The 25,824-nt window shown below is 37.7% G+C and overlaps 1 protein-coding gene across 1 annotated transcript in view; it reads right to left on the reverse strand.

The window, feature by feature from the left end:
• Positions 1 to 456: 456 nt before the first annotated feature.
• Positions 457 to 25,824, reverse strand: part of LOC148075025 (calsyntenin-2-like) — a 308,567-nt gene continuing 283,199 nt past the window's right edge. The window contains exons 12-17 of the mRNA XM_087795355.1: positions 14,603 to 14,814; positions 8,786 to 8,956; positions 8,149 to 8,294; positions 6,214 to 6,337; positions 1,992 to 2,179; positions 457 to 652 (exon numbers count right to left, since the gene is read on the reverse strand). Of these exons, the coding sequence (XP_087651481.1) occupies positions 461 to 652; positions 1,992 to 2,179; positions 6,214 to 6,337; positions 8,149 to 8,294; positions 8,786 to 8,956; positions 14,603 to 14,814 (1,033 nt within the window). The 3' untranslated portion in view covers positions 457 to 460. The remainder of the gene's footprint in view (positions 653 to 1,991; positions 2,180 to 6,213; positions 6,338 to 8,148; positions 8,295 to 8,785; positions 8,957 to 14,602; positions 14,815 to 25,824) is intronic.

Consider the following 25,824-nt stretch of genomic DNA (forward strand, 5'->3'; position numbering starts at 1 on the left):
ACTCCGACCTTACCTCGGACCCCAGGACCTCGACCCCCCACCCCCCCGACGCGTGGACTCAACACGACATATTAAACACGACTTCCACATTTTTTGTTACGCTTTTTATCGTAAATAAACTATTTCTGTAAAACCGTCCGACCGTATCTCTGAGGCCAGATCGAAACTCGTATATGTATATAAAACAAAAAATAATCTTTAGCAACTCAGTTTTGAAGATCTTGCATCAGAAATGTTATGTAAAAAAAAGTGCAGGTTTAAACTGACAAACAACTTTTTGAAGTTAAAGTAAAGCCTGTGTTTGTGGCGAAGGTTAGATCGTGACGTAATCCCAGCGCCGTCCCTTTAAGAAGATAATTGAGACGGCGTAATCTACCAGTAGGGGGCGTTAAATCCTAATTCATAGAGTTTTCCCAAAGCAGTCTTGAGATGGAGTGTGTGTGTGTTTTTTGTGTGTCTTTCAGTAGGTGAGAGTCGTTTTGTTCCAGTGCGGCGCCTTCTTGTTCTGCGGTAGCTGGACGTCCACTTCCTCCTCGCTGTCGTCCGACTCACTGGACATGTCCTCTTCGTCCTCATCGTCCTCCTCTTCCTCCTCCTCCTCCTCTTCCTCCTCTTCCTCGCTGACCTCGGTTTCTTGGGTCGGAACCAAAGTCTACAGAGATCGATTGAGAGTTTTACGATTTTGAGTCAAACGTGTCGATGAAGCTTCATGAAGCAGTTTTTTTTCAGAGTCCACTAGATGGCGCTCTCTGCTCTTATCTAATGCTTGTCTATTGAAAGCATCATTTAAACTTAGGGCGCCCCCTGCTGAGATAAAAAAAATGTGACACTGCATCATGAAGCTTCGTCGACACATGACTGTAATTTAAGTGTCTTAGATATTGAGAAAACGTGATACACAGATAGTTATAGTACTTTTGTATCCAAGTACTTTTTGTTATCTTGTTTTTACACTCGAATACTTTTGTATCCAAGTACATTTAGACTCGAGTATTTTTAAGTATTCGTTCTACTTTCTACTTCAACATACTTACTTGTTATTATAACTAATTGTGATTATTCTATAATATATATGTTTTATTCCTTTATAAAATATATTTTTCTTTTTCACTTTTGTATCCAAGTACTTTTTGTAATCTACTTTTTACACTTGAATACTTTTGTATCCAGGTATTATTTCATATTCAATTAATTCAATTTGATAACCTCTGTAACCAAGTACCTTTTTGTAATTGAGAATTGTTACTTCATACCTTCTGTATCCTTTATCGTACTTGGGTATTTATACTCGATTACCTTAGTATCCAAGTACATTTGGACTTGAATATTTTTAAGTATTTGTTATACTTTCTACTTCTACTTATTTACTTTTTAATATTATAAATGATGATTATTCTATAATATATATTTTTTATTCCTTTAAAAAAATCTTTTTCATTTTTGTATCCAAGTACTTTTTGTAATCTCCTTTTTACACTTGAATACTTTTGTATCCTGGTACTATTTCATTCTCAAGTATTATTATTAGATAACCTCAGTATTCAAGTACTTTTTTCTAATTGAGAATTTTTACTTGACACTTCCTGTAACTGAGAACTTTTTTAGTACTTGGGTATTTTTACTCGATTACCTTCCTATCCAAGTACACTTTTGTATCCAAGAACTTTTTGTAATCTAGTTTTTACACTCAAATACTTTTGTATCCTGGTAAAGAAAGATTGTTTCAAAAAAATCCAGCTGATCTTGAAAACTGTGAACTCCAAACTCTTAACGTGGATCGACTTTCAGATAAAAAAACAGAAAAAAATAAAAATAGTATAAAGTTTGCGTCATTTTCACTAGTTTACAGGTTCATTTTTGGAGTAAACTTGAAATAAACGAGCGTCCTGACGTGTAAAGAGATTCTTCCTCTGTCTGGCCCGGTAATTAAATCCTCACGGACCGATACGGGTCCCTGAACCAGTGGTCCCGACACGATAATCCCGCCTCACCTCCATGGGGTTGACGGTGATGGTGAGCGCCGAGTTGTCCCAGCTCTCTTCGGATTCTCTCGGCATCTCCTCGGAGAGCTTGACCTCTTGCTGGTGCGTGAGATGGATCCGGTAAATGCCGACGACCACGACCACGACCAGAGCCGCGATGCACATCACGATGACCACGGTGGCAGCGCTGGGTACTCCTGACACACAAGGACACATGGTTACTCACAGTGTTACCATGGTAACATGATTATACAGGTATGGTTTTACTGGTCCTTAACCCTTGTGTTATCTCTGACCCAAAGGCCCTAAAAGAAATGTGTTTGTAGGATCCCCTGTTTTATCTCAGGCTCAAGGTAACCTGAATGCCTGACAACCAATGTGTTTGTGGTATCCCCTGTGTTATCTCTGGCTCAAGGTAACCTGAAGGCCTGAAAAACAATGTGTTTGTGGTATCCCCTGTGTTATCTCTGGCTCAAGGTAACCTGAAGGCCTGAAAAACAATGTGTTTGTGGTATCCTTTGTGTTATCTCTGGCTCAAGGTAACCTGAAGGCCTGACAACCAATGTGTTTGTGGTATCCCCTGTGTTATCACTGGCTCAAGGTAACCTGAAGGCCTGAAAACCAATGTGTTTGTGGTATCCCTTGTGTTATCTCTGGCTCAAGGTAACCTTAAGGCCTGAAAACCAATGTGTTTGTGGTATCCCTTGGGTTATCTCTGGCTCAAGGTAACCTGAAGGCCTGAAAACCAATGTGTTTGTGGTATCCCTTGTGTTGTCCCTGGGTAAAAGTGACCCAAAGGCCTGAAAACAAATGTGTTTGTTGTATCCCTTGGGTTATCTCTGGCTCAAGGTAACCTGAAGGCCTGAAAACCAATGTGTTTGTGGTATCCCTTGGGTTATCTCTGGCTAAAGGTAACCTGAAGGCCTGAAAACCAATGTGTTTGTGGTATCCCTTGTGTTATCTCTGGCTCAAGGTAACCTGAAGGCCTGAAAACAAATGTTTTTGGGGCATCCCTTGCATTGTCCCTGGGTAAAAGTGACCCAAAGGCCTGAAAACAAATGTGTTTGTTGTATCCCTTGGGTTATCTCTGGCTCAAGGTAACCTTAAGGCCTGAAAACCAATGTGTTTGTGGTATCCCTTGTGTTATCTCTGGCTCAAGGTAACCTGAAGGCCTGAAAACCAATGTGTTTGTGGTATCCCTTGTGTTATCTCTGGCTCAAGGTAACCTGAAGGCCTGAAAACAAATGTTTTTGGGGCATCCCTTGCGTTGTCCCTGGGTAAAAGTGACCCAAAGGCCTGAAAACAAATGTGTTTGTTGTATCCCTTGTGTTGTCTCTGGGTTCTAAAACATTCACCTTGAGCCAGAGTCTGAGATACCACAAGGGATAAAGTTATTAATAGAGAATCATTTGTATTTAAAAAAAAGTTATCTGGATCAATTTTTGTAATAAGTCCATGACCAAGCCTACTTTGGTGCAGAGTTGTGTTTTCTTTTTTTGTGTAAATTTAATGAATATAACTTCCCTATCTTTTCCTAAGTTCTTCTTATTATACTTTTTGAGTTCTTGTCTGGTTATTTAATTATTTATTTCTTTTATAATTTTGCGATTAAAGGGGGTGATGTTGTTTAGTTAGTCGGTTAAAACACAGTTTACGATTCTAAATAATTAAGGATTTGAGTCCAGAATTTTTTGCCACAAAAATGAAAAACAAGAGCATTTTCTGTCTGCGACGTTTCATTGTTTTCTGTTGTAAGATGAACATCTTTATCTGAAAAGAAGGTCACCATTGGATTACATTTTTTATATCGTAGTTTACATTTTTTTTTTGATGCAGTCAAACTCCTGGCCGCTAGATGGCAGCAGATATTACGTCATCTGTAGCTAAAGGAAGAATAAAATACTGCTGGATCCCAGGGATGACTGAGGACGAGAGGATACAGTGACTCCAGCAGCTTTTAGAGCTGATGTTTGGACATATTTTGGTTTGAAAACAAATGAAAGCAGTTACGACTTTGTCAAGAGTCATGTGGTCTGTAAATACTACAACACCAGAGTCAAATACTCGACAATACTACACATATATCCTTGTTACTACAGTATCGCAGTATATGGTATCGTTGCTCCTGCCTCCTCATACATATTTCCAGATTCTTGCCATATATATATAGAAAGCAAGTACTTTTAAATAAGGTGAAAAATCTACTTAAACTTAATCACGTAATGAACAGAAGTAGCTGAACCATAAGAAAATGTACAGTCAAAACATGATAAACAGAAGGCCAGTAATTACAATAATTGTGTTGTTCTCGTCACAAGATCCACACGGATGATACGACAACAGTAGTCGATTTTAATTGTGTATAGACGGAGCTTTAGCAATGTCAACTTCAAACCATGATCCCTCAAACGTAACATTATTTCCACACAGATCAACTCATCCGTCTAGTCTTCTTCTGAAAAGTCAAAAAAAAGAAACTTTTTATAAGGAAGCGGAATATCTGACAGGGTTGTGCGTTTGTCTGCGTCCAAGGTCTTTTCAAGCTTTGATTCTGACAAATAAAGCAAACGCAGAAGAACGTCAAAGACTTCACTTCAAGGAAAGTGCAGCGGATTCGGTCTCTGGGCGCAGCAGCAGAAATGTAGCGTGAGCTCGGCTTTTGTAGTCTGGAGCTCAGAACACCCGGGGAGGGATTTCTCTTGATGTAAATGTTTACTTCGTCTGATTGTCGCCATCACTGCTCGCTCTAGGATAGTGTGTTTAATGACGGCGACACGGGCGCCTCCGCAGTTCATGTCCCAGATAAAACTATACACGTGTTTGTACAGGGGAAACAATACAATATATTATGATACTGTAGTAACAAGTACATATATGTGTAGTATTGTCCAGTACTTGACTCTGGTGTTGCAGTATTTACAGACCACATGATTCTTGACGAAGTCGTAACTGATTTCATTTGTTTTCAAACCAAAATATATATCAACTGCATCCTCTCGTCCTCAGTCATCACCGGGATTTTCACAGGATATATATATACAGTATATATATATAAAATAGTTTATTTCAACAATGTTAAAAATGATGCGTGATATTCAACATATTTACTTAAAAATAAACAATACATTTTGTGATCAAAATAAATTCATAATCTAGATTGTGTTCAAATTCAAAACAAATGTTAATTATATTAAAGACATAAAGGCTTATTTCTTTCCTCTTAATACATTAAACAAAATGTTAGCAGCCACTATAGAACAGATGAAAAACACACAAACACACAAGAACACCCAAAACAAAAAAACAACAACATCTATCATACAATATTTTTCCTGTTGACTGAACATGTATTATAATGAATAAATAATCTGAATATTTCCAGGCTTATCTCAGTAAATGAAAGTTAAATTAAATTTCAAATCACTGTGGGAAGATTAAAGGAAATCTCATTTTAAAAACTACTAAATCAACACTTTTTCTGAATTATAGTATGATTCACTGAATACAAATATTTGAAACGATTGTATACTAAAGGGTGAACGATTAAAAAAACAGTTAAATTAACTTTTTTTGTTAAAATAAAGGAATTATTAGTGAGTTTTATTCTTATTAAACAGCAGGAAATGATGTCACAAATTAAGGAATCGGCCACACAGGAGGGAAAAGTTAAGTTTTTGTTTTTTAGCAATTTAAGTCGTATTAAGTATATATTTACTAAACTGGTTTGAATCTCTAAGTTTGTCTTCCTTCCCATCGTTTTACACCAGTTTTACTCTTATCAGAAGTGAATATTTGTTGACGTCCTTATCTTACCTTAAACTCTGGCATCTCTATACGTGAGTAAGTAAACAAGTTTTATTTGAAAAGTCACCATAAAACATTGAACATTCATCGACTTTGAAACGATAGGCCACAAAAATGCCTGCCTGTAGTTTTAAACATTTTAAGAATAAAACAAAAGCGACATGAAGCTAAAAAGCTAAATAAGCTACTCCAAAAAAAACATAAATAAAATAAAACAACAAGTATTCAATTGACTTCAATATTATTTTTGCAGGAAAAACCACTACTCACACAAAAGGATAAATTACAAAGAAGAAAAAAAGATCATATGTTGTTTTTAGATGTTGAAATGAAATATATATATATTATAAGATTTTTTTGTTGTTTTTAAGAAGAAATAAAATAAAAAAACAATCATTTTGATCTTAATCTTCACGTAAAAACTCACCTGGTGTGTGAGCGGGATACAGGTCATAGTTCGAGGACGGATGGTGGAACATCTGCATGTACTGCGGCGGCGCCACCATGTGGTTGACATGCTCGCCGACCTCTGCGCTGTGGAGGAAGCCCACCTTAATAAAAAATAAAAAAAGTTGTTAGATAAACAGTGACGGGGGAAAAAAAAAGCACTTGCTGTGAGTCACCCAGAGAACGAGTCTGGAGGAAGCAGGAATATATTCGTGTCTCAGGGTCGACTCGGTACAAGGAGGTGAGATGTAAATCCGAACCCACAAGACCTTGAAGAAGCTACAAATACACCTTAAAAATAAAGAGACGCCCCCGTGAACAAGCGTCCCGTAAACACTCCGTCACAGGAGACACGTCTAAGGTTACAGAATCCTCCGACAGGCTCATTTGCAAAATGTGCTAAAGTGTCGGAGGCCGGTTGTTGCCAACGAGAGTCGCTGAGTCAGCGCGGGCGTCTGCCCGTTAAGCACTTTGCTGTAGTTGGCTTTTCTGCTAATGAATGTTCAGACATCCTCATATTTGGGAACGGACGTCCTGCATAATGCAGCGGCGTGTCAACCCCCCGCAGAGAAAAAGCAACTTTTAATCACGACCGGGGCGAACTGGGTCGGTGGCCATTAGGACTTTGGACGGCTTTGGCTTCGATTGTGTCGCTCCTTCTGTCCGAGGAATGTGTTTTTTAAGAGCTGGCGTTTGTGTAAATGATTCTTAAAAGGCTCTCTTAGGAAGCTAAATTGATTTTAGAGCGGTTAATTAGAGCCGAAGCAGTAATTCTGTTTATGGTGCCATGTGACGTTTCAGTCAAGTCAAAGACTAAAAGTGCGACAGGTGATTGTTTTTATCTTTAAATTTGTTGCCTTTTATGAGCAAGTAAGACAACTTTTCACGGTTTTATCAGATGACTTGTGACTAAGGGCGTTAAAATATACCCTTTCTACGATAGTCTTTCAATTATAAGACTGTATACATTTTTTGCTGTGTTACCATTGTTTTTTTTATGGTTTACAGTTCAATAAAACAGAATTCACGCTGGGTTCATTTTTGTGTCACAATTAAACTTTCGACAGCTAGATGGCAGCAGTCAATACGTCCTCCGCAGCTAAAGGAACATTGAAATCTGTGCAAATCCCGGGCATGACTGAGGATGAGAGGATACAGACATGTAAACCTGATGGAGTCAAAACAAATGAAAGCTCATTTGTTTTGTTTTCACCAAGAGTCAAGTACTCGACAAAACTGAAAAATATATCCTTGTTCCTACAGTATCACGATATATCGTATCGTTTCCCTTGTCCATGACTGAGGATGAGAGGATACAGTCATCTCCAGCAGCTTGTAAAGCTAATTTGTAGACATATTTTGGTTCCAAAGCAAATAAAAGCAGTTATGAGTACACCAAGAGTCAAATACTCAACAATACTACTAATATATCCTTGTTCCTATAGTATCATCATATATCATATCGTTGCCCCTGCCCGTGACTCCAGGAGCTTTTAAAGCTGATGTTTGGACATAAAGTTTTACCTTACCTTACCTTACCTTACTTTGGTTTTAAAAACAAATGAAAGCAGTTACGACTTTACCAAAAGTCAAGTACTCGACAATACTACAAATACTACAAATATATCCTTGCTCCTACAGTACCACGATATATCGTTGCTCCTGACTGAGGACGAGAGGATACAGTGACTCCAGCAGCTTTAAAAGCTGATGTTTGGACATATTTTGGTTTCAAAGCAAATAAAAGCAGTTACGACTTCATCAAGAGTCATGTGGTCTGTAAATTCTGCGTCGAGTACTCGACAATACTACAAGTATATCCTTGTTACTACAATACCACTATATATATATATCGTATCGTTGCCCCTGTATCGTGAAGCGTATGGTATCGGCAGATATTCCTCAGCAAGCTCACCTCCAGGTTGAACTCGTTACTAGTGTAGCGTCCGTTGAGTTCCGAGCACGTGAGGCGGAACCTTCTCTCTGTGAATTCTTCGGGCCTCCAGTTGTTGTAGCGCACCTGTCGGATCACCTGTTCGTAGTTGGACATGGAGTCGACGCCTGGAGGAAAAGAAACAAAGAGGTAAAAGCACAGACAACAGCTATAATGGAGGATTTTGAAGGTATTACGGTTCAAAGGTTTGAAATAACATTATTCCATCGCTTGGATTAAAAGTTATTTATTTGCTCATTTACTGTATAAGACAAATGTTACAGTTTCCTATTATACTTATGGAAAGTATTGAGGTATAAACATTTTTACTGGTATTTCTAGATTGTTGGTATTGTGACAACCATAGTCTTTGATATCGCAGCATCTTAAACATGAGCAATAATTAAGTGATTGATATAAATAAATAATATAAAGTAATGTTTTTTTCATATTAAATAACGCTGTGTTGATATAGACTTTCTTTACTAATTCAAGTAACAATGAATGTCTAACAAATAAATCATAAATAATAAGTGGTGAATTAATGCAGCTGATATTTTTTAAATCTAAATAAAAAAATCGAGACAAAGTTGATTGACATGGTTGTCGCCTCGCTCACCATATATGGACATCCCAGATGTGGAGTTGGTGGCGTCCAGATGTTTCCCGAGCAGAACGCTGCGCTGGAGCTGAAGCGACTCCTGGTCCGGGTTCAGCTCGTCCCCCAACACCAGGATGTCGCAGTAGTCCAGGTTGTGAATGATCTCTTCCAAAATTCCACCTCTGTGAGCTGCAAACACACACATGGACCTTTAGTTTGATCACGCTTTTCACGTTTAAAAAAGAGATATTAAAAATAGTTTTTTAAGTTTCGTTTGGGGTATCTTTTCTTTTCCCTTTTTTTGGGTCATTTTGAAACTGCAGAACACCTGATATCAGGTTAAACCCCTGTGTTGTCTCAGGGTCAAGGTGACCCGAAAGGCCCGAAGACAAATGTGTCCCTGGCTTCCAGAAATACATGTGCAGTGGTGGATGTTGTTCAACTTTACTCAGAGACAACACAGGGGATACTACAAACACATTTGTTTTCATGCCTTCAGTTCACCGCGACCCTGAGATAGCGCAAGGGATACAACAAACGTATTTGTTTTCGGGCCTTCCGGTCACCTTAACCCTGAAATAATACAAGGGAAACCTCAAACACATTTGTTTTTTAGGGCTTCGGTTCAACTTGAGCCTGAGATAACACAAGGGAGCCCACAAACATATTTGTTTCCCGGTCACTTTGACCCTGAGATAACACAAGGGATCCCTCAAACACATTTTGTTTTCAGGCCTTCGGGTCACCTTGACCCTGACATAACATAAAAGATCCCACAAACACATATGTTTTCAGGCCTTCGGGTCACCTTGACCCTGAGATAACACAAGGGATACAACAAAAACATTTGTATCTGGGTCCCATTGACCCTGAGATAACACGAGGGTTAAAATAGAGCGATGAATGAAGTCGCTTCATCGGGTATGTAACTTCTCTTTCATTAAATTTGTAATTTAATTTAATAAAACAAATGACAGATGACATCCGTAAAGATGTACCAGGCGAGATAAATGTTGCCATTGCCAAAACATTAAAAAGAAGTAACAATGTTGGGTGTCGCTGTGAAGGCCACTTCACCAGCCTCTGGGTTATTTTCAAGTATTTTCCTCTGAGGCCTAAAAGCAGCCAAATAGCACGAAAAATCCATTCCTCTCGTAAGAGAGTGGAAGAGCAATTTGAAAAAAGAAAAATGGAGCACGCTGAGTCCAAAACACGAGCAGATTGTAGTTGAAGGGAGAATTGATGACCTTTGTCGAAGCCCGGAGAGGATGTGAGCCATGAAGAAGAAGAGAGGAAAAAGCACAGAAAAAAGACAAAGCAGGGATAAAAGAAAGCCAAAATCCACTCATTACATGTTGTACAAAAGATCTGTGCAGTTTCATTCACTTCATCAAAGCCTCTTGAAAGCAGATTCTAGCTGTTATGGATCCTCAATGCAAGTCTCTGTTCATCTCGCTGTAGCCACGTCTGTCTTTGGCTTCCAGCTAATCTCTGCCCCCAGATGCACTTTCACTTCCCTCCACTCCTGGAAGACATGACACTTCCCTCCATCTTTTCTCGCGTTACACTCGACGCAGCGAGAAACTATACTCATGTGGTGGTAATTGGTAAACAGATTGTGACGTGTGAATTGAGAAAAGTGTTTAGCTTCAGCTACATGTCTGTTGTCCCACCAGGGACACCGTACGATGTTGAAAATGATGCTTAGTGAGGATTTTTATTTTTTAATTTGGACACTTGACACTGAAGGGATTTTTTGTGTTTGAACAAATACCCACAAACTCCGAAACTGGTCCAAAAAACAACTTTTGGGATTTAAGGTCACGTAATAGGGGGCATAATTGAGTCAGAAGACCCCCATCATATATATATATATATATAAAATTCTTTGTTTCATAGAAGGGGAAATTTCCACAATTTTAGTTCCTTTTGACAATTGTAGGGGGGCGGAAAGGAGGGTGAAAGCCCCCCACGTAATAATTTCTATCCATCCAATTTTGATGACATTTATACCATTTGTACATAAAGTACTGAGTATAAGAGATATCTACAGAACTAAAAAAAAAAAAGGAAGTAAATTGTAGGGGGGCGGAAAAATGTTGGGCAGAAGACCCCCATGAAACTCCAATTCATCCAGAAGACCCCTATAAAAATAACAAAAGGTCATATCGCTTGAAAATTGGCTTGAAAATTGGTATCTCATAATGCTAGCTGGAAATTAGCATCTCGGTGAAGGGTTAAGGGGGGCAGGGGCAACTCCATCAGGCCAAGGTGGTACGAAGGGGGGGCAGAAGAACCCCATGAAATAAAAAAAAACATCCAATTTTAAGAAGATAAAATTGCTTGAACAATAGCATCTCAAATTGATGACTGAGAATTCTCATCTCAGAGAATGTTTTAAACCTTGTGTTGCCTCTGGGTCAAGGTGACCCAAAGGCCTGAAAACAAATGTGTTTGTAGTATCCCTTGTGTTGTCACTGGGTCAAGGTGAAAAAATCCACCACTGCATACGTATTTAGGGTTCACCAGAGACAAGACAAGGGTTAAGGGGGAGGGCAACTCCATTAAGTCAAGGGTAGAGCGGGTCAGACTATTCCCATGAAAATTCTTATACATTTTTATTAAATGAAAAACATACGTATTTAAAATATATAAGATCTATTTCCAGAGTTTGAATTAAGTGTAGGGGGCTTGTTAGCCCCTTTGTTTGAATTCATGGGTACAAATGGGTTGCACCTAGAGGGGGTTGGAAATGTAAATACATCAAAGTATTTAGTATATTTAAAAAACATGTTCAACCTAATATGTTAAAAAGATTTCCTGATTTTTTGGTCAATTATAAGGGGGCGGAAAGAGGGGTCAAAGCCCCCTAGCTAAATTCATACACATCCAAGATTTCCTCCCCCTCTCTCAGCTACTAAGATATAAAATATATACATTTTAATCTTGTGTCGTCACAGTCGCCTCACTTTGAAGTGTTTGAAGTCTTCCATCAAGCTGGAAGTGAACCTGCAACCTTCTCGCTCTTCACATCTTAAATATAAAGAAATATTTTCCTTTTTTTGAGAAGCAACATGAGGGTGAAGAGTCAACGTGTCTGAGCAACAGTTACAAACAATGACTTATGAAAAGCTTCATCATTTTTTCAATTCAACGCTCGACATATAATCCATCTCTCTGTTCCTGCTCTGAAGCTCTTAATACTTCCTGATGCTCCAATCTTCCCCTAAAAGGTTTGATTCTAAACTCTTGGTGAATTGGAAACGACAGATGCGCGACGTTTTTTTTTTTTTTTTTTTTTTCCCGCGTCGAGGACTCATTTCGTTTGAGTCTTGACTTCAAACTTTCACACGAGAGCAGACGAGCAGGAACGTCGCCTCGCCGCTGATCTGGATTCTCCGGAGACGCCGGGAATTGTTCTGCCTCCCCGAGGGCTGGTGACGCCTGTGAGCAGGTGACACGGCGCAGGATATGAGACTTATAAATGAGTGAACACTTTATAAATATGGAAAAACCTCTGAAATATTCAGTCGGGCGGATTTTTCGACAGCTGCAGGGAGATGACTCACATCTGTGTGAAAGACTTTTTTTTTGTTTTTCATCTCCTTAAAAGTTCTGTTGAGCTTCAACTTTTTGATCAGAGGTTGGTGATCACCTGTTGAATCGATGGCAACTCCATCAGGTCAACGGAAAGAGATGGAAAGGGGGGAAGGAGACCCCCATGAAAATTCCAAAACATCCAATTTTGAGAGTGAAAAAAAGGGTAGAAAATTGGCATCTCAAAGTTATAATTGAACAAGGTTTTTATGGGTGGGGGGTGAAAAGTAAAAATGGAAAGGGGGCGGAAAAGGGGCCTGAAGACCCTTTTTAAAATAAAAAAAGAATATATTGTCAGGGGGAAGGAAAGAAAAGGGGGATGGAAGCCCCCATGCAAGGTCAAATATGTCAAATTTCTTACTTTCTTTCACCTCAGTCTTTTTTTAAAAGTTTTTTTGGGGGGGTTATTTGGTATACACATGTATTATTTTATATCCAGGTATTTTCGTATGTATGTATTGAATTATTGACGTTTAGAATTTTCATTCTGAGACAAATAAGAAAAAAAATGTCTGTATGTTTCCATCTTCACACTATTTATTTATTTTATTTTTTAGAACATAACTTTTTGATCAGAGGTTGGTGATCACCTGTTGAATCGATGGCAACTCCATCAGGTCAACGGAAAGAGATTGAAAGGGGGGAAGGAGACCCCCATGAAAATTCCAAAACATCCAATTTTGAGAGTGAAAAAAAGGGTAGAAAATTGACATCTCAAAATGATAATTGAACAAGGTTTTTATGGGTGGGGGGTGAAAAGTAAAAGTGGAAAGGGGGCGGAAAAGGGGCCTGAAGACCCTTTTTAAAATAAAAAAAGAATATATTGTCAGGGGGAAAGAAAGAAAAGGGGGATGGAAGCCCCCATACAAGGTCAAATATGTCAAATTTCTTACTTTCTTTCACCTCAGTCTTTTTTTTTTAAAGTTTTTTGGGGGGGTTATTTGGTATACACATGTATTATTTTATATCCAGGTATTTTCGTATGTATGTATTGAATTATTGACGTTTAGAATTTTCATTCTGAGACAAATAAGAAAAAAAATGTCTGTATGTTTCCATCTTCACACTATTTATTTATTTTATTTTTTAGAACATAACTTTTTGATCAGAGGTTGGTGATCACCTGTTGAATCGATGGCAACTCCATCAGGTCAACGGAAAGAGATTGAAAGGGGGGAAGGAGACCCCCATGAAAATTCCAAAACATCCAATTTTGAGAGTGAAAAAAAGGGTAGAAAATTGACATCTCAAAATGATAATTGAACAAGGTTTTTATGGGTGGGGGGTGAAAAGTAAAAATGGAAAGGGTGCGGAAAAGGGGCCTGAAGACCCTTTTTAAAATAAAAAAATAATATATTGTCAGGGGGAAGGAAAGAAAAGGGGGATGGAAGCCCCCATACAAGGTCAAATATGTCAAATTTCTCACTTTCTTTCACCTCAGACTTTTTTTTAAAACGTTTTTTTGGGGGGGTTATTTGGAATACACATGTATTATTTTATATCCAGGTATTTTCGTATGTATGTATTGAATTATTGACGTTTAGAATTTTCATTCTGAGACAAATAAGAAAAAAAATGTCTGTATGTTTCCATCTTCACACTATTTATTTTATTTTTTAGAACATAACAACTTTTTGATCAGAGGTTTGTGATCACCTGTTGACTCGATGGCAACTCCATCAGGTCAACGGAAAGAGATTGAAAGGGGGGAAGGAGACCCCCATGAAAATTCCAAAACATCCAATTTTGAGAGTGAAAAAAGGGTAGAAAATTGGCATCTCAAAATTATAATTGAACAAGGTATTTATGGGTGGGGGGTGAAAGGTAAAAATGGAAAGGGTGCGAAAAAGGGGCCTGAAGACTCTTTTTAAAATAAAAAAAGAATATATTGTCAGGGGGAAGGAAAGAAAAGGGGGATGGAAGCCCCCATGCAAGGTCAAATATGTCAAATTTCTTACTTTCTTTTCACCTCAGTCTTTTTTTTTAAAACTTTTTTTGGGGGGGTTATTTGGTATACACATGTTTTATTTTATATCCAGCTATTTTCGTATGTATGTATTGAATTATTGACATTTAGAATTTTCATTCTGAGACAAATAAGAAAAAAAATGTCTGTATGTTTCCATCTTCACACTATTTATTTATTTTATTTTTTAGATCATAACACCTTTTTGATCAGAGGTTTGTGATCACCTGTTGAATCGATGGCAACACGGTGGGTTTTAGATTTCCCCTCACCTGCGCGACGAGCCGTGGCGTCCGCTCTGGTGACGGTGCTGACGATGTGGAGGTCTTGAAATAGTTCCACGCCGGCCGAGCCTCGCAGCTCGAAGGCCGGCTGGCTCAGTCGCTCCAGGCCGGAGATGGTGATCCGGGGCTCGCTCGGCTGCAGCACCATCACCACGGCGTCGATGTCCGGGATGGTGATGCACGTGTCTTCACCGAAACACCTGGACACGGAGGAGAAAAAGTGTCAATTTAGTTTGCTCTGTCTAATGGTTTTAGATTCAAGTTATATTTATGAGAAACAGATGAAAATAGTAAGTAAAGCCTCGAGGGAAAATGACATTGGAAACTTCCAATTTAGACTTGATAAGGTTGAGGGCAAGGGGGCACAAAGGGGGGAATAAGAACCCCATTAAAAATTAAAAGATATCCAATATATATTTTTCAAGTTCAATTTAAATGAAGCCATATAAATATTATCATACTTAGTAAGGATACCCAGTATTTCAGCTACTTTTATTATTATTATTTTATTATTTAGGGGGGCACAAGAGGGGTTGAAGACCCCCATGAAAATTCAAATAAATCTAATTTTGATAAAGAAAAAAAATTCTGGATAATTCAAAATTATAATTGAGAATTTGAAATGAGGGTCTCAGTGAAGGTGTTTAGGGGTACAACTCAATCAGGTCAAGGGAAGGGGTGCAAAGGAGACCTTCATTAATAATTCATTGTATATGTCATATGTCATTTTGTTGAAACGAAAATTGCAAGGTGGTGAATAAAGGGGGCGAAAAACACCCATGAGAATTTGAAGAAAAAAGCCAAATTATGATGAAGACATCGTTTGCGATATTGAAGACTACTGACTACTTAATGAAGGTTTTAAGAGGGGTCTAGGGGACTCAGGACACAAGGTGAATGGAAGGAGAGTCAAGGGGGAAAGAAGACCCCTAAAGAGAAAAAAAATTCTGAAAAATTGGCACCACCAAATTATAACTGAACATTTGAAGAGTTAACGTTTTAAGGGGGAGGGCAACTCCATCAGGTCAAGATGAAGGGTTTTGAATAAAGTTGTAAGGGGGCAGAAAGGAGGGCATAAAAGGAGGCAGAAGGCCCTCAATGAAAACTCAAAAACATCAATTTTTGATGAAGACAACGTTATGTATTGTATGTATTGAATTATTATTATTTACTCTAATCATTTTCTTTCTGACACAAAACAGAAAAAATGTTACTGGTTTCACATCAGCATGTTTCCTTCCTCTGTCCATCTTCACACTATTTATTTTATTTATGAGAGATAACAAGCTTTTAAAAAAAAAAAGAATTTTGTACACTAAAAATGTGTACCAACTTAAGCATCATATCACAAAGACTAACATAATAAATAAAGTATGAATTAAATATAATCATTCGTTGAAATAAAAAAGTATTGAAAAGGTACATAAATAAAAACAAGTGACAGGATGTTATTGAAATAAAAAACAAAAACAACAATGTGGTTTTACTGTTTGAATTTGATCATTATTATAAACGGATTTATTTGCTGAAAACGAAGATTTTATTCAAGTAAATTAGCAAAAGAGCGATGCAAGAATACAAGGTGAGTTTGGAGAAGATTCTGAGAGTCTTGTGAAGGTCAGAGCAGCAAACAGTTGTGTGTCTGGAGTGGGATGATCCTCTCAGTGAGGGATCAGTGAGCTAGAAGGTTGACGCTGAGCAGAGTGGAGGGTCTGGGATAAAGTGCTTCACCGTCAGTGACCCGGTGGGCGAGGAACAGACCGTTGGCATGTCAGGCACCAACTGTGAGTCAGTGACAGCAGCTTGTTTTTGAAACACATTCTTGTAGAATCTTCTGATTTTATGGTGAAAGGTCTACAAAAAAACCCTGTAATTTTGCCACATTTAATACAATTCTTCAGTTCCTAAAAGTTTTGTAGAAGAAGAAAAAAAAACGGAGCTCCATTACGTAACATTTCCGTTCCTGCAGCTTCAGCCAACAATTGAAACTCGTTACGCTTCTTTGACTCCGAGCAAAATTATCCCAGAGATGCGTCCGTGAGGGACTTGCCCTTCAAGAGAGTGACATTATTGTAAGAGGCATTTCATACTTTTCATCCTCACTCTGATAGGATTGAGCACGGTTTCGACTCGGAACACCGAGGAGAAGGTCAGATGGAGTCTGAGCACAAGCAAAGCTGGAGCTAAAACGTGAGGAAGTATTTTTAAAATGAAAAAATATCCCAAAAATTCTCATTATATGACTTTTTGTGGAGAAAGTTTGCGCCTCACTGCAAGAAGGTTGAAAGTTCAGCTGTATGTGCTCTTTTCATTCTTACTTAGGTTTACTCTGGGCACTCTGGTTTCCTCCCAAAATCCAAAAACAATAAAAAAGTGAAAAATTGGGAACTATAATCAAGCTAAATATGCTGAAAATATTATTTAATGTTTATTTGATTTAACTTTTATTTTAAAAGAATCTGAAATAAAACAGTTTTTACCCCCAAATTAGTATTTATAGTCTTTTACAGGTACTATAAATACTACAGAAATGAAAAAAAGCCTGAACAAAATTCCCAAAACAAAAACCTGAAAGACACATATTTAGAGGCTGAAAAATACAAATGAAGACAAAATTAAAGTTTATACTTTATCTTTATCCTCATGAGGGCCAAAGAGATAAAATTAATATTTTAATTTCCACAACCTTCTTTGAAAACAGACTTTATTCTACATGTTATTTTATTTTTGTATGTAATTGTAATTTACATGTATTATTTTACCTATGGACACTATATCTTTTTTTTTTTTTTCATTTTGTGTGTGCGTGTTCAACATTTTAATTGTAGAGTTAGGGGTCCCTAACCTTTTTTTTGTGGCGGACTGGTTTAATGTCAGCATTATATTCACTGCCCGACCTTCAAATGAAACATTTAAAATGAATCATAGAGTTTGTGTTTTGCTCATTTTCACTAGTTTTCAGGTTTATTTTTTTTGAGTAAACTAGACTGAAACAAGCGTCACAGTTTAACAGACTAATCTTACTTACTTACTCAACTGTAATCTAGTTAGAGAAAGACTAAGATTCTACAACATTTTACATTGTTAGTCGTAACATAAAGCCCTTTTCTTTGTTCTGTGTCGATATCAAAACTCACAAAGATGTCTTCAAAGGGCAACTAATGTCAAACTCCAACTCCTCAAACTCACATGTTCTTTCCCCTTTAAAATCTCAGCGAACAAGAGGTTACGAGGGCGCAGTCCATTATGACGTAATGATGGCTTCACTCCTCCTCCAGCCAGCTGTAATCACGACCTGATTTGTTTATACAATGAGTCTCTTGGTAGTGGAGTCTTCTGGTGTTGATGATGCACAGTGACAAACCTAGTTTTTCGACCAATCGCAGCAGAGCGGGTGTAGTTATGATAAACAAGATTTAATCTCCAGAAAATCAAGTGTTTTCAGTGGGCGGGGCTTAAGATCATTTTCTAATGTCAATATTTCAATGAAAATAGAGTTTTGTACAAACAGACACATACTGATTATACTTAAATAGAGTCCAACCTCTTTTTAAGAGACACTTAAATCAACAAATTAGTTTAATTTAAAATAATAGCAAATACAATAATTATTGTCAGTTTTACAGCCTAAAATTGTAGCTTCATGAAGCTTCACTTTATCTAAACATTCGAAGATAGTTAACTGTCGCCCAGATAATCATCCCCATCATTGAACCTCCCACATGGATTTGTTTCTCTAGGCGACACAAAAAGTAGACTTTAATGCTATATCCAAGACAAAGTCTGTCAAAGACCATAAGGATCTGAAAGGACTCACGTGGATGCATCCATACATCTGATGGAATCACATCAATAACAAGAAAAAAAAAGAGGGAAAAAGGAGACATTAGGCTGAAATGAGTTAATGGGTTGATGGATGAATCAGAGGCGGAGGAGGTTGCTGGGTCTTCGCCGCTCAAGCTGAGCAAACCTGCGACGGCGTCTCCTCGTTTCACCGAGTGCCTTTCAAGCCGACAAACAAACATCTGTCAGTGGGAGGAACATCCACGCGTTGTCTCTGTAACCAGCTCCAGACACGATGAATAAGTCGCGTCGCACCTGCTCCTGTTCCTCCGACCATCTTTCTATTGAAAGGGATTCTGGACTCCATCGTTTACGTTTCGTCTGGGCCCTGAACCCACGACTGAATAGACCCGTTTGTGCATGGACTCGCAGGGAAGCGGCTTCAGCTGGACGCCGCGACAAAACACAAGTGCCACATGTTGACAAAAGGCTGCTGTGATTTTGCCGACGAAATTGATCAAACAAGGGCTCTTATGTATGCGCGCTGGCTCTCCGGGTTTGCCACAGAGTCGCTTTGTTCGACACAAAGAAAGACATTTGAAGCCAGTGGGAGGCTGCTGGTACAATAGAGGAGGCTCTATTAGTCTAAGAACACCTCAGCTGATTCAGTTTGGAGGTTCGAGTTGCAAGATACAAAGAAATAAAATCCTTAGGAAACATAAATGACATCATATCCACACAGAAATCTGAAAGTAATATAAGCCTTCAACGTATCTTAACATGTATGTACGTGCTGTCAGTAGTGATACCTTGATGAGGTTTCGTACAAACCAATGAGGTTTCACGAAACAGGTAATGATATTGGATGAAACAACTGATGAAGTTTCAAGAAACAGCCGATGATGTATCAAGAAACAGCAGATGAGGTTTAATGAAACAACTGATGAGATAAAAAAAAACAGCTGATGAAGTTTCATGAAACAAATGAAGATGTATCAAGAAACAGCTGATGAAGTTACATGAAACAGCTGATGATGTATCAAGAAACAGTTGATGAAGTTTCATGAAACAACTGATTATGTATCATGAAACAGCTGATGAAGTTTCATGAAACAGCTGATGATGTTTAATAAAACAGCTGATGAGGTTTCATGAAACAGCTGATGAAGTTTAATGAAACAGCTGATGAGGTTTAATAAAACAGCTGATGAGGTTTCATGAAACAGCTGATGAAGTTTAATGAAACAGCTTATGAGGTTTAATAAAACAGCTGATGAGGTTTAATAAAACAGCTGATGAGGTTTAATAAAACAGCTGATGAGGTTTCATGAAACAGCTGATGATGTATCAAGAAACAGCTGATGAAGTTTCAAGAAACAGCTGATGATGTTTAATAAAACAGCTGATGAGGTTACATGAAACAGCTGATGATGTATCAAGAAACAGTTGATGAAGTTTCATGAAACAACTGATTATGTATCATGAAACAGCTGATGAAGTTTCATGAAACAGCTGATGATGTTTAATAAAACAGCTGATGAGGTTTCATGAAACAGCTGATGAAGTTTAATGAAACAGCTGATGAGGTTTAATAAAACAGCTGATGAGGTTTCATGAAACAGCTGATGAAGTTTAATGAAACAGCTTATGAGGTTTAATAAAACAGCTGATGAGGTTTAATAAAACAGCTGATGAGGTTTAATAAAACAGCTGATGAGGTTTCATGAAACAGCTGATGATGTATCAAGAAACAGCTGATGAAGTTTCAAGAAACAGCTGATGAAGTTTCAATGAAACAGCTGATGAGGTTTCATAAAAACAGCTGATGAAGTTTCAAGAAAAAGCTGATGACTTTTCATAGTACAAGTGTCAGAGAGAGCCACCGTGGGGCCTTTGAAAATGAGGACACGGTATCATGATACCTCTTTAAAGTAGCACAGTGTTGCCGAAAACAATTCTGAAGATTACAAAGTACACTAGGAGAACAAAATACAATCATGTAGAATAAACCTTCTAGTTTATTCTACATGATTGTAGTCGCAAAAGTGTTGCAAAAGTTTATTTCGTTTGTGAAACCGCTTTTTTATCTGAAACAGCAGCCTCTCACAGAACGAGGCTCTTTGGTCGGAGCAACCAGACGCCGAGACAGAGGTTTGTGTTACGGCTCTTTGACTTCTCTCAAGGTCGGCTGCTGCTGGCATTTGTTTTCTATCCTATCCACTGGTTCTTGGCTGCAGAAGATGCCGCAACATCTCCTCCAGCACAATTTCTCTGCCCACCTTGGAAAAGTTTTTGGCTGACCGAGTAACCTCCTGTTAGTTATTCTGCATCATTGGTGGGTTTATTGATCTTATTCTGAGTTAAATGTAAATAGAGCATGTTTTGCTAAGGGATGGTTATCATTAAAAAAGCTTAAAGTAGTAGCCGATACAGAGATGTGGGTCGTATAGGACCACCCTCGGTATACCACACCCCCAATATACTTCTCGACTAAAACCATACATAATAGTATTCTACATGAGAAATATTTTCACATTTATTGAAATTCATGAAAAATGCAATTCAAACATGACATTTAAATCTAAATATTATAAAATATATAGATTTAAAAATCAATGGCATTACTGTGGCATGCTGGACGGGTGCTATGGCTGTTATAGGGGGAGCTACAGCACCACCTAGTGTCTTCCTGGCTTAAAGGTATCGCATTGCTGAGGTTTAAAGAATACGTTTGAAAACAATAAAATCAAAAAACCAATGAGAGGGGGATAGAAGCGAGTAGGTCCAGGTAGGTAATGAGTTTTACCATTGTAAAATGAGCTGAAACAACTTAAATAATCTTTAATGGTATAAATTCCATTGAAATTTGACCTATTTCAATGTTTCATGGGGGGTCTTCTGCCCCCTTTGTGCCCCCTTACAATTGGCCAAAGCAGCTGAAATTCCGGAAATCTCTCTTATTTAGTAAAGTATGTTTTAATGATTCATATTTGAATTTCTATGGGGTCTTCTGCCCCCCTTTGTGCCCCCTTACAATTGCAAGAAGAAACAGAAATAATAATAGTTAGTCATCTTTAATGGTATACATTCAATTGGAATTTGATCTGTTTAAACTTCTATGGGGTCTCCTGCCCCCCTTTTCCCCTCTTACAATTGCATACATTTGATTAAATTATGTATATCATTTTTTAAAGTATAAACTCTTTGGAATTTTAACTGGTGGGTCCCCTTACAATTGGCCAAAGGAGCTTAAATTCTGGAAATATCTCTCACTTAGAATGACTTATCGTTAGAAATTGTAGGTACTTGAATTTTTATGGGGTCTTTTGTCCCCCTTTGTGCCCCCTTACAATTGCAAACCGGAGCTGAAATTATGTAAATCATCTTTCATAGGATAAATCCATTGAAATTGGACATCATTTAATTTTCATTGAGTCTTCTGCCCCCCCCCCCCCCTTGTGCCCACTTGTAATTAACCAAAGAAGTTTGAATTTTTTAAAATCTCCCTTACTTACGTACAGTTTGTCATAAATATGGTTGAAATCTCTTTAAATATCGTTAAAATCTCTTGTGCCCTCTTTACCTTCTCAAGAAACTTTGTCGACGGTTTGGAATAAGATTAAAATTAAGGTCACACACATTATTAAGAATTGTCTCGTTTCCAGTCAGTGTAATTATACGGTTATAATATCCTAATTATAATTTATGGCTACACACTCACCTCTCATATATCTCACAAAAAAGTTAGACTTTGAAAACCTTTGGGAAAATCTGTGCAGCTATAAAAGAGTTATTTTGGATAATCTAAGTAGGACAGATCAGGCGCAACAAAAAAAAAGAAAAAGAACAAACCTTAGAGAGTCAAGTAACTTTTAAAAGAGGAAGAACCATCTATCTTGTTGAACTCTCTCTGACTCACACTGTGCGTCTCCTCTTTTATAAACGTCTTTTATTTACAAGAAAACAAATGCAAAAGCGGTTCATCGTCGTGAACGGTTGCAACACAAACTCATCTTGACCTTTTCTCCGACTTGAATATCAAGAGCTGGAGTGAAAAGAGGCCATTTCCTGTGAATAATCAATCAGACTTATTTTTCTCCTTTGTTGTTTTTCAGCGAAAAAAATAAAAACAACGCATACACGGAAAAAGCGGTTTCATTCGGGTTGTGAGGAGAAAAATGGATTCACAGATATAAATAGATTTACCTAACTTTTTACTATATTACATAACATTTAACAATGCTGTGTCGATTTTTTGGTGTTTTTTATGCTATTTTTAATTTTATAATCTAAGTTATATTTTGGTTTATTTTTCAATAAATAAACAAATGTTTTATTTACAATAAACATGCAAGTATTCACAGAGCTTCTTTGCCATTAAGTCCTTGGTAGCCGAAGAAACAATGAAATCCTTTGCGATCCAGGCGATGACTGAGGACGAGAGGATACAGTCGTCGACTCCATCAGCTTTTAAAGACGATATATTGATTTTCAGGTCTATTAATTCAACAAAAAAAAAAATTGGAGTCATCACAAGATGTGGCTAAAATTCAGGGTCCTCTGAAATTTTAAATTGTAAAAGTGTATCGAAATATATCCTATATCGTATCCTAAGCTGAATATATTGTATCGTGAGATTAGTGTTCATAAATGTATTTAAAAAATGATGGTGCCTCTTTTCTTATTTTACATCTTGACTAAGAATAGATCACTTTAAATGTCCGAACCTTTTACTAAACAAGGGATTTTAAACTCAATCGCACAAGGGGCCAAAATCCTTTAACTGTCCAACACATTTTATATTGAGTTTATGTACAAACTGTAACAGGAAGTCTTTCATTTTTGGAGACTCAATCGACCCTAATTATTACTATTAATGTTGTCCTTTTCGAAACACTTTCATCAAATTCCTTTATTTTAAACATTATTTTTTCTTTATTGGAATTTGCGGTATAATTGTTGTCATGCAAATTCTCTCTTTCTTATCTTATCTTAAACATTGGCATCTTTATAAGTCACAATAAACGTTCATCTACTTAGATTTCTAGCTCCTGTTTTTCCTGTTGCCAGATCTGAGTTCGACACGTCCTAAAGAGAATTCAAAGCTTTGACGGCATCGTTTTCTTTTTTTTTTTTTTCTCCTCAAACGCTTCATAGCAAAGGCTTCATTCGAGACAAACACAAGTTCCCGGTCACTTTGGTTTTGTCTTCCTGGAGGCGATGGCCGCCGATGTGTGTGTTTGTTGCCCATTTGGTTGCTGAGCCATTGTTGTGAGCTGTGGGAGATACAAAGTCAGCCATGCAGAGTCGGGCTGTCGCGCCGGAGAAGATAAAGGCAAAAAAAGAGAGAAAGAAAAAGAAACGGGAAGCGGTCCAACGTAATTATAAAGAAATATGACAGGGGAGCCTCCGAGGTCTGCTCCGAACCCAACTGGTTACTTTTATTCTCCTGCAGCTCGCAGTAATTGCAGTTATTAGGTGTCAACACAAAACTCATTTAGAGGAATTAATTATCCCGGTTGTTTATTTCTGGGACGTGATATTGTCTACAGCAGTTCACACTGTAACTGAAGCAACTGACTCTGCTGGGTGTTTTTGATTTGGACGTCACACAGAGGACAGGGGGGCACCGTCGTTCACAACGCCCCCATGAAAATGCAAATACGTTTTTTCCCACTAGTGGACAATTTCCACTAAATTTATACCTTTTGTATTAAATACTAAGTAAGAGAGATATCCAGAATTTTAGCTCTTTTTGTTAATTGTAAGGGGGCGAAAAGGGGGACACAAGACCCCCCTTAAAAAAGTAAAATATATCCAATTTTCATTCAAGTTAAACCATATGTATCACATACTCAGAAAAGAAGATTTTTTTAGAATTTCAGTTCCTTTTGTTAATTGTGAGGTGGTTTTAAGGGGGGGCGGAAGACCCCCATGAACTCGTCCAATTACAATATGGTTATAAGGTAAATGTTTGAAAATGATCACGAATACTACAGACATCTCAGTGAAGTTTTTAAAGGGGAGGGCAACACTATCAGGCACAAGGGGGGCAGAAGACCCCCATGAAAAATGACACACTTGCAATTTACATTGAATTTATACCATGGCACCATCAGGTCAAGGGGGCTGTAGGGGGCCGAATGCCCCGATGAACAATCAAATACTTCCAAGTAAATGTAAAACTTATGTATTAAATATTAAGTACCGGAGATACACACAATTTCAGCTCCTTCTGTTCATTGTAAGGTGGCGTAAAGGGGGGCGGATGACCCTCATAAAATCGTTTTAATTTTGATGAAGACATACAGTCATTTTTTGAAAATTATCTTGTAGACAACTGACCTCTCAGTAAAAGGTTTTTGAATGGAGGTTAACTACATCAAGGCAAGGGAAAGGGGACACAGGCCCCCATGAACTCATCCAATTTCGATGAAGTTATATAGTAATAGCTTGACAATTATCATGAATACTACTGACATCTTCATGAAGGTTTTAGAGGAGAGGGCAACACCATCAGGTCGAGGGAAAGGGGGCACAAGAGGGACAGAAAACCCCCATAGAAAATGAAATTCTGCCAATTTCCGCTTAATTTATACCATGTGCATTAAATATTTAGTAAGTGGCAAATAAAGAATTTCTATTTTTGTTAATTGAAAGGGGCCAAACGGGGGACAGAAGGCCCCCATGAAATCTGTTGAATTTTGATTAAATGATATAGTAATTGCTTGAAAATGATCATGAATACTACTGACATATTCATGAAGGTTTTAGAGGGGGGGGGCAACACCATCAGGTCGAGGGAAAGGGGGCACAAGGCAGGCAGCTCCTTCTGTTCAGACATACAAGAATTTCTTTAAAAGGTTTTTCAATGGAGGTTAACTATATCAAGTCAAGAGAAAGGGGGCACAAGGGGTCAGAAGACCCCCATTAAAATGAATGTCCAATTTTGATGAATTTAAATCCAATTTAATACATGGTAAGTATGTACATAGTAAGTAAATTTGCAAAATTTCATCTCCTTTTAGGAATTGTAAGGAGCAGGAAGACCTAGAAAAAAACGAATACAACTGGAAATTCATTTCCAGCTCCTTTAGGCAATTGTAATGAATTTTCTTTGTTCTTTTTTCCCTATTTTTGGATTATCTATTTGTTTTATAATCCTTTATCCCAACCTCTTGTTTTTCATTTCTATATAACAAAACTTTAATTTCTTCCCTTTTCTTTCTCGTCCTCAAGCAAACCTATTTTCTTTATTTACAACACCAGAATTTATATATATACTGTATATACAGTATAGGCCATTATAAATACTGTTGTTCAAAAGTACCAGTATCGTATAGATGTAATAATGATAGGCTTATGTTGACAACAAACATATGTTTCTTAAAGTGCTGTTAATAAACAGATAAATCGTATTTATAAAT

This window comes from Callionymus lyra, chromosome 7 (assembly GCF_982586985.1).
Source record: "Callionymus lyra chromosome 7, fCalLyr1.hap1.1, whole genome shotgun sequence".
NCBI lineage: Eukaryota > Metazoa > Chordata > Actinopteri > Syngnathiformes > Callionymidae > Callionymus > Callionymus lyra.